Here is a 10,521-nt window from a genome sequence, read left to right as displayed (position 1 = left end):
CTGTTTGTGTCACTCGGCAGCACCTGCACGTCTGATTCAGGGATGTTGTTACAGGGCTGCTCTCATATGAGTTCTCACTACCTGGATCAATCCTCCCCCAGGCAGAAGGGCTTTGAGACACGGGCCTTGAAATCCGGGTACCAGGACCTGAGATAAAGGGCATTCCCCCGGTGTGTGGAGAAGGCTTAGAAGGGAATGAGGGCCACTTGGCCTAATTTTGGGTCACGTGTGCACAAACATGCAGACACACACACATTCACACTCACAATTGTCTCATCTTTGGTTGTATATTGTCCTGGGCTCTGCAGTTTTGGGGTTTCTCCAGCCGTCCAAAGTTAGGCTACTCTGTGCTCACCAGCTATCCTTGGTGTCACAGTCTCCAGAAGGCACAATCCCTAGTAACAGGGAACACAAGGAACTGTAGTCGTGTCACCTGGGCAGCCAGGATATTCTCTGAATTCCTGTTCCTTGGGAGAATGCTGATCCTCAGGATTCCTAGGGAAACTCTCTGTCTCCATGGTCAGCTCAGCCCCCCACCATTTCTGGGCTCCAATCAGAGCCTGAGGCTGATCAGTACATTGATTCTGGGACCCCAGCCTCAGTGCTGCTCCACCAGTTGTCAAGGCCCCTGAGGATGTGGGATTCACCCTCCCTATGCTCTCAGGGCTGGGGTGTCCCTCCCACAGTCTCAACAGGGACACATCCAGCCAGGCTGGACCTCTGCTAAATCATCTGTTCCAAGTCAGGACCACAGGGTCTGTGACCTCAGGGATGTGGCCCCTCATCTCCACTCTCCACCACTCACAGGTGACCTTGACAACAACCCTGGGTCCAGGTGCTTTTTGCCAATAGAAATTCATTCTCCTACTCATGGGGGGCTGGATTAGCAATTGCTCTGTCCGGCACATGCTGGACACAGGCCCAAGCTGTGACCACCCCAGATATGAGTGCGACCCGGAATTTCTCATCCAGAAAGCTCATCTGTGTATGGGAATTCCAGTACTCAGATGGCTGGGAAGTTCATACAACAGGGTCCTCATGGGGGCTCTTGGGCATCACTTCCGGTTTTCCTGCCTGCATGATCAGACCCATGATGTTAAAAAAAAGACAAAGCATTTTATAAAATGTTTATATATGTCTGTTTAAATGAAAGCCTTTTAAAAAATGTTTTATTTATTTAAACGAAGTTTAAAACAGGTCAAAAAACAGTGAGAGACAACAACGATGTTCAGTGTGTAACCTTTCCTGGAAAGCACATGAGGGCTTCCACCCACAACCTGGAAAATCTACCTCCCTGGGCTTCAGTATTTCAGAAAACTCAGAGAAGGAGAGGGCTGAAACCAGGGTCATCATATAGGAGGAAGGTCTCAGCATCCTGCACAGAAAAGGCCAATTGTACACGGGGACACTTCACTCCTCTGGCTGTGACAGTGATGTCAGACGAATTGGTGTAGAGACACCACCTAAGTCCTGAGTGGCCCATGAAAAGCCAAGGGATCCGTGGCAGACACACACACACACACACACACACACAGAAACAGAGAGAGACAGAGACAGAGACAGAGACACAGAGAGACAGAGACAGAGAGAGAGAGAGACATAGGCAGAGGGAGAAGCAGGCTCCCTCCACAGAGTCGGATGTGGGGCTTGATCCCAGACTTCCAGGATCATGCCCTGAGCCAAAGACAGATGCTTAAGCACTGAGCGACCCAGGAGTCCCTCACACCGAGACACTAGATTGTAACCTAAAATCTATGCCACAGTCATGGGAGACTAAATGTGGGGAGACATGTCCAGATAATAGGAGGAGAGTGGATAGAGCTCTGGAGACAGGACCTGAGTCCTATGGCCAACTGATCCCCATGTCATTCAGGGTGAAGTGGTGTCAGGATGCCAGAAGGGAATTGAGGCTTATTTCTTAGGGCTCAGGCTGGATCAGAGCTGGGAACACCTCCTGGCACTGACTGTGGCCTCTTCTCAAGTCTCACAGCCGGGACCTCCCTAACCACACCCCAGCCACACATAGCGCCTCCCCTACCTACCCCCTTGACATCCTCAGCAGAGGGACCTGACCCAGGGCCAGGGAGGGGTCAGAGACCTGGGGTCTCATTTGCATGGAAGGTCACCTCCCTCTCTCAGAGGATGAAGAGGAGAAGGGAGAGATGAGGGGAGGCTCTGCTCAGCTGAGGGGCCACTGAAGACAGGATCCGTGATGACCTCCACCATGGGCTGGTTCCCTCTGCTCCTCACCCTCCTGGCTCACTGCACAGGTGACTGGATGTGGAACAAGGGGAGGGGCTGGGAGGCATGTTGGGTCCAGACTACAGCATCACCCTGTTTATTTCTCTCCTTCTTGCAGGTTCCTGGGCCCAGTCTGTGCTGACTCAGCCGGCCTCAGTGTCTGGGTCCCTGGGCCAGAAGGTCACCATCTCCTGCACTGGAAGCAGCTCCAACATTGGTAGTGGTTATGTGGGCTGGTACCAGCAGCTCCCAGGAACAGGCCCCAGAACCCTCATCTATAGTAGTAGTAACCGACCTTCGGGGGTCCCCGATCGATTCTCTGGCTCCAGGTCAGGCAGCACAGCAACCCTGACCATCTCTGGGCTCCAGGCTGAGGACGAGGCTGATTATTACTGCTCAGCATATGACAGCACTCTCAATGCTGGCACAGTGCTCCAGGCCTGTGGGGAAGTGAGACAAAAACCCACTTACCCATTTGCAAAGTGAGTGAGTGCCCCAGCAGCTGCCTGCTTAGGCTCCCCCTGGGTTTCTGCTGATTCTTCAGTTGATGCCCTGAGCCCAGGCGCATCTTGGGGACCTCCCGGGAATGGCACTTGTTTCATCATCTCTGACCTTAGAGTCACTCAGAGTAGCCCATTATACACAGAGAGTGTCAAAGGAAAGAGACAGTTTTGTCCTCGTGATCAGGGACAAGTTCTTTTAGGCTAGTGAACATTCACTTGTCATCTTCTGATTTCTCAGTAAAAGAAATTCTCTTAGGTCGCGATGCTATCATGGTCCTTCAGCCCCATCCCTGTTCTGCTGATGCACATGTCAGCTCTTTTTGCAGCTGGGATCATTATTGCCTTACTTTCAACCAGAGGATGATTTCTTATTATTTGATTATTGCATGGAACACATAAATCAATGCACACTAAGAAATATAAAAGGTAAAAAAAAAAAAGCTTTGTAAAGAAAAATCCCCACCTGAATATTTATGGAAATTTTAATCATAATCAACACAATTCAAAGCAATCATATATCTGCACACTTCCTTAGTTCTATCCTCAATGCATTGGACCTGAACAAAATGGCTTATTGTTTGGAAGTTCATTTGCAGCATGTATGGATTCAGGCTGTGTGTTCTCTAGGCCTTCAGATGGCATCGTCATAAGGACTTTTACTACCAACCCTGGTGTCACTCCAGAGCAGAGTTATTTCCTCTTCGCCAAGTCATTAAAAACACTGGTGTATTTCGCTAACTTCATAGGCAAAGATTATAGCAGCAGAACACGGGTTTTAGGAACACGGGACCCAATGGAGAGCAGCTGGTGCCATGACTGGTATGGTAACACATCTAGTATCATCTGGCTGACTGGAAAATGTGATGTTAAATGTCTATAAGAGAAGATGTGTCCCATTTCCCCTTAATAATGACAAAAATAAAATCTAAGAGAAAATCAATAAATCAGAAGCAGAATGTATTTCAGATAAATTGCCAAACTTCTTCAGAGTTGAGCAGTAATAAAAAAATAGAAAAATACAAATATATATAAGAAGGAATAAAAGAAAGGATACAAAGAAAGGTACATAAATAAAGAAAAGGAAGAAAGGAAAAAGGAAAGAAAGAAGGAAAAAAGCTATACAATGAACTTCTCAAACAAAGCACAAGAAAAAAAAAACAGAAGAAAAAGTAAGTTAAATTGTTACCACTAAGGTGGGCACTTGATGCAATGAGCACTGGGTGTTATTCTGTATGTTGACAAATTTAACACCAATAAAAAATAAATTTATTAGAAAAAAGACATTACCAGATATTTCACAGAAGGAGATAGACAGATAGAATTTAAACGTGTGATATTCTGTTACATATTGCATATCATTAGGGAAAAACAAATGCAAACGTGAATGAGCTACCATTGCACACCTATCAGAATGGCCAAAATCCAGTAGACTGGCATCAGATAGATTATGAACAGAAAAGGAATCAGCAAATTTGGACTGTCCCCATCCATATGCTCAATGATATGCCATGTTAGTATGACACGTCTTCCCTATGAGGTATTAAGAACATCAATTCATCTCTTGTTATTTTCCCCCAAATCCATAATGTTAGCATAATCATAAGAAAACATGAGATAAACCCATATTTTGGGACATTTAAAAAATAGCATACCAACTGTTTCCAAATTCCCAAAATCAAGAGCAGAGAAAGACTGAAAACTCCTACATTGGAGGATTTTAATATGTCCTGATGAATAGATGCAATGTTGTTACTTGGATTGATTTCAGGCAAAACTGTGTTATAATAAGTAAGTAAGTAAGTAAGTAAGTAAATAAATAAATAAATAAATAAATAATAAGTAAATAAATAAACCTTGAAATCTAGATAAATTCTGTAGTTTCACAAGATGATCAGGCAAGTACTTGTTTTTATAAACATATCATAGGAACACAAATGTTACATTAGAAAAAGCTAGGTGAAATATAGAGATATCTATCCAATATTTGCATTTATTTATCTAAATATGAAATTATTGCAGAAAAAAGTTCTACACACAAACAATAAGGGAAAGAAGGAATCAAAATTTCTTCTTTCCACTCTTCTGCATTTAAGAACAGAAAGCCAGACATTTGTGCTATGCTGGTTTCCTGCTGGCCTTTAAAACGTCTCACATTGAGTTCTTGGTTATGGAATGTATTTACTTTTTATTACCCTGTATAGAATAATGTAAAAATAATAATCACGTTCTTTGTATTTTAATTACACAGGTTGAGAGTCAAGATAATTTCCTCCATTGCAGCAGCTCAGCAGGATCCCCGCCATCCTAGCCCTGGAAGAAAGTATTCAGAGAAGGCACCATGAGGATCCCCAGTTCTGGACAGTAGGGAGTGCTCCCATTCATGCAGGTCCTCTCTCTTACAAATGAAATGTCCTGACACACGACAGCAAACAAGTATAGGAAGACATCAAAAGGTAGAAGAAGGAAGAAGGAAGAGTTCAAACAAATTGAGGGAAACACAAGAGTGCATACCCTGGTTCTTTTTCTTGTATGATGTCCCACACAGGTAAGACAGGATGCTGTAGCTTCCTCCAACCAAGAATCATCCAGAGCCTGAGATCCAGAAAATCAAACCAAAAAACACCCAAATTCCAAAAGCAGCAACTCCTCTGCTCAGAAGATATGGAGATAAGTTGGCCTGAGAGGAGGAAATATTTGGACAAACCTGCCCATCACTTGCACACCTAATGAATCCCCAAACTGTGCCCTCATGCAGGGTTTACATTATCGTTCATCAGAGACATGGTGTCCATATCCTCCTGGCAGAAGCAGGCAGTGCCCCAATACCATCAGCCATGGTGTCAGCTACTCAGGAGATAGCTGAGCCTCCATCGCATGGGAACATCAACAATTCTGGACAAGGCAGGCCTAGTTGGCAGTTTGCACTCCAGTATTTCCCACCCATGATTTTGGCAGGTCCTGGTGACCCCATCTGAACCTCATTGCTCAGCAGAGAAAATGAATGCAGTGGTACAAGGCAAAGCTGGTTTGTTGCTATATACCCATTGCTAGTGACTGTCTGAACACTGGGGAACTGAGCCTGTGCTCTCCCTGAGCATAAAATCACTGAACTTTGATGCAGGAAGCAAAGGAGCTGGACCTGCATTTGACCCTCTTCTCCCTGGTGTCAGTGAGGACAAGGAATGCAGTGGGGAGCAGAGGATCCACTCCCTGCAAGAAAGCCATTTCATTCAGTCCTGTGCATCCCACCATGGTGTTGGCAGGGCCCAGGAAACAGCTCGTCCCACACCTCCACCTGATGGGAACTGGGAAGTGGCAATCACTGCCCCACCTTCTCCAGCAGAGAGTAAGCAGCAGAGCGGTAAACATTTTCACTTGAGCCACTGGGAAACTGACACAAACACCCTTCCCCTTGCTGCTGCTCATCAGCGGGAGGATCACTTGTTTGAAGAAAAGTAACTGAGGACCAAGCAAAACATTATATAATAGCCATTATATTCAGGAGCCAGTAAAAATATATGACATGTCAAGAACCAGGAAAATAAAATCCTGAATGAGAAAGGAGAATCCATACTGGATCCAGGAAGAGATTGCCCAAGTAAATACTGATTTCTCAGGCTCCCTTCCTGAGAACAAGTCTGACTTGACCATCTGCTAGTGCCCAGCCTGAGGACGAGGATGAGTACCCCTGGGGGCTACACTATAGTGGTGCTGGGCCCAGTGAGAGACCCAGATGAGGAAGGGAGATATACACTTTGTTTCATCCAGTGTGGATACAAATATCATGCGATTACTGACATCTCATGGCCAAACACCTGAGCCTAGAGCATCATGCAGACCAGCCATAGGGAGATGGGGATGAGAAGGGTCTGGATTGATTTCCATTCCTGTGTAAGTCCTAATATCGAATAAGTGTATGAGTGACTCAGGAGGCATTAGTTCACAAAAACCCAAATTTAGGTATTTTGTATTATAAAATGTCTGTTGGATCAGAACTAGATGGAGGCTAAATACATTTCTTCAAAGACAGAAAGAAACATTAAAAAATCTTCCTTTATAGCTAAGAAATGAAAAATGGAAAAATCCTCATTTTGTATTCTCTTAATATATATTTTATTAGATGGCATTTCAGTGCAATCCAACTGCTTTGCATGTTTAAAAATAGTAATGATAATGTTTTGAGAAAAAAAAAAAAGGACGCCACCTTGGCTCAGCGGTCGAACTTCTGCCTTCCACCCTGGGCTTGATCCTGGAGTCCTGGGATCAATTCCCATGTCGGGTTCCCTATATGGAGCTTGTTTCTCCCTCTACCTGTGTTCCTGCTTCTCTCTGTGTGTCTCTATTGAATGAATAAATAAAAAATTTAAAATAAATAAATAAATAAATAAATAAATAAATAGTGATAATTATAAGCCTTTTTGGAAAAAATTATTCTTTCCTAATATCCTCATTTAAACTGTATCCTACCAAAGAACATATGTTGAGATTGTAGAACTCAGGACTTTAGGATATGACCTTCTATGGAAAAGGGGTGCTGCATATATAACTGGACCAGATGCGGTGATGAAGGGGGTGGTGTGACCTCTTAATTCAATTGATTCCTGTGCTTGTAACATGACAGTCAGATGGAGTCAAGGAGGCATCCGTGGGAGGGTGGAGACAGAGATTGTGGTTCTGCAGCTGCAGACAGCAAACCCCAAAAATTGTCTTCAAATTTCTTACACTTATGGAGAGACAACAGGGACTCCTCTACAGGTTCCAAACAGATAATGGCCACTCCCTACAGACTGTGGAGTTGTGTATGAACAGTAGAAATGCACTCTTATTGTGTTAAGTTACCGATTCTGTGGTGCTTTATTATGGCAGCCCTAGAAAAAAAGTGTATCTAAAAACCAATATATAGATCTACGAAATGTCACTAATAAGTGGATTAAGTGGAATAAGTGGAGGCTGGTGAACCTAGCAGGGGACCCTGACAACAACAGCAATAACCAAGTAAGTCAGCCTATACGGGTAACCCAAGGAGAATTATTACCAAGGTTGAACCAATGGGCTTCTCTAGAAACTTTAAATCTTGAGCTTGGGATCCCTGGGTGGCGCAGCGGTTAAGCGCCTGCCTTTGGCCCAGGGCGCGATCCTGGAGACCCAGGATCGAATCCATGTCGGGCTCCCGGTGCATGGAGCCTGCTTCTCCCTCTGCCTGTGTCTCTGCCTCTCTCTTTCTCTCTGTGACTATCATAAATAATAATAAAAAAAATTTAAAAAAAAATCTTGAGCTTACTTCAAGTGCATTAAGTCCCAGTAATGATACCAGGGACAAGGCAAATGCAAACTCAAGTGTCCAGAAAACCTGAAACATACTGAGACATAAATATTCCAGTTAGCTGTCCAATTGAGGGAATCGATGCCCTGCAAAAATGAATGGCTCAACCCCACAGAGCTGACCTGCTCATTGTACTGTCCTGGGTGGTGACATCAGAGGACCACCTGCAAAGGTCAGAGGACCCTCCAGGAGGTCTGGGAAGGTTAATTCAGGCTGGCGACATAGTGTCTGAGGTCAGCAGGGGGCGCTAGTGGGCTGATCGTGAGACTCAGGGTCTGGGTGAGGAAGACCAGGAAAATCTATGACTGGCTCCTGCACACTAGAGGAAGCAAGTGGCCACGTCACTGTGGGTGACTTTCCTGAACTTATGGCCTTGGAGCCACAAGAGCTCTCAGCTCTGAATCACACAGGCCTCATAATTCATCCTCTACTAAAGCATGGGATAACCTGTCCAGATATGATTTTCATGGAATGATAGATGAACAGGACAATCATACAATACAATCAACAGCAGAACACAAAGGGGAATGGAGTTCAACATGCTCCATGAGCATCACCTGTTCACACAATGTCATCCTCATTTCTAATAAAGAGACATCCTGTTCAGCTCCCCGGGGACTACTGCAGACCGGGTCCATGATTAACTGAGAGGAGACCACTGCCCCTACCTCTGTCACAGGGGCTCTGAGATTTCCAGTGTCCTCACTGTTGGAAGGGGCACTACTAAGACCCTCCAAGGACAGAAGAGGGAATGTCACTGGGGAGAGAAGAAAATGTTCCAGGGATGGGTTAGGTTTGAGATGAGGTAGATGTGGGGCCAGGAGGTGAGAACACATCCACCTCCTCATTCAGCTTTCAGGCTTTCCAGAGAAGAGCCTTGGGGCAGAGGTCACTAGAGACAGTATGGTGGTCATTTGCTAAAAGATGTCCTCCTGACACCCAGTGTCTCAGGTCACCCTGCAGTCACTTGCGTGTGTGAAGTCCCAGTTTCTGCCCCTTTCAAAGTCTCCTAGGGGACATGCTGGTGACTCTCGGGCAGGGAGAGAGAGGAAGCTGATTTGCATGAAGTGTTTTCTTAACCTCATGGGACAGGAGACATGAAAAGGTCCAGGGACACCCCATTCCATCCCAGGAGTCTAAGGAGGCTGTAGTCTGTGAGGGTCCCCACCATGGCCTGGACAGTGTTTCTTCTTGGGCTCCTTGTCTATGGCTCAGGTCAGGAAAAAGACTTTACATCTGTGGGGAGCACTTAAAACAGGGACTCATGCGACCCTTGTCTCCAATATCAACACCTTTCTCTCCTCTTGAATTTAGGAGCAGATTCTCAGACTGTGGTCACCAAGGATCCATCACTCTCAGTGTCACATTCACATGTGGCCTCAGCTCTGGGTCAGTCTTTACAAGTAACTACCCCAGCTGGTACCAGCAGACCCATGGCCGGGCTCCTCGCATGCTTATCTACAGCACAAGCAGCTGCCCCTCTGGGGTCCCTGATCGCTTCTCTGGATCCACCTCTGGGAACAAAGTTGCCCTCACCATCACAGGAGCCCAGCCTGAGGATGAGACTATTATTGTTCACTGTGCATGGGTAGTACATTTACACAGTGATTTAAATCTATGGGGAGGTGCAACCAAAACCTCCTCATGGGCTCAGAAAAGCTCAGCTTTAAAGGCAGGAGAGGGACATCTGCTTTCCGCTCAGGGAGTGATCCTGGAGTTCTGGGATCGAGTCCCACATCGGGCTCCCTGCATGGAGCCTGCTTCTCCCTCTGCCTATGTCTCTGCCTCTCTCTGCGTCTCTCATGAATAAATAAATAAAATCTTAAAAAAAATAAAGGCAGGAGAGAGAGTGAGATGGGGAAAGAGTCAACACCACCATGGGAAGTGAAGCTCCCTGACCCCATTCTCCTGTTCAGTGGTTCATGAAATGAACCCCATTTATCTCTCCCAGGGCATGTCCATCTATCCAATGTGACCTTCCCAGACTGTGCTTCCTCGCTCCCTCTCTGTCTAAAATGATGAAGAGTGAGGAGCTTCATTTCCATTATACATAAACAAATACTGAGCCTCAATCGACGGTTTTCTTTTTTTTTTTAATCGACAGTTTTCAATATGGTCTATTAAACATAGAGGCTTGGTAGATCTCATTTTATTCACTAATTTGATGATGATGACCAAATTAATATTTTCATCATGTGGAGCTTGATAAAACTATAATTCTCCATGTTATATTTCTAAATCAGAAACCATTCTCATTGTTCATAGATGTGTATTTAACAAGCATTCCAAGATACTCGTATGCAAGTTAGTGTTAAGAAGCGTCTGTTATTGTATTAATATGAAATTAGTTCTGAAAATATCCTCTTACATGTAAAGAGAGTAATATCTTCTAACTTAATCATTCCCACATCCCACTAACGATTCAAGAACACTGAGAAACAGATTCAAAATTGC

At 45.0% G+C, this 10,521-nt stretch overlaps 1 gene segment (V, D, J or C); it reads left to right on the top strand.

Annotated features, from left to right (window-relative positions):
* Nucleotides 1–2,110: 2,110 nt before the first annotated feature.
* LOC119869121 lies at nt 2,111–2,727 on the top strand. The segment is given in 2 exon segments: nt 2,111–2,270; nt 2,360–2,727. Coding segments are annotated over 2 exon segments (426 nt in total).
* Nucleotides 2,728–10,521: the final 7,794 nt, after the last annotated feature.

The sequence above is a fragment of the Canis lupus genome, unplaced genomic scaffold, assembly GCF_011100685.1.
Source record: "Canis lupus familiaris isolate Mischka breed German Shepherd unplaced genomic scaffold, alternate assembly UU_Cfam_GSD_1.0 chrUn_S1537H1723, whole genome shotgun sequence".
Taxonomy (NCBI): domain Eukaryota; kingdom Metazoa; phylum Chordata; class Mammalia; order Carnivora; family Canidae; genus Canis; species Canis lupus.
This window is presented reverse-complemented; position numbering and strand designations above follow the sequence as displayed.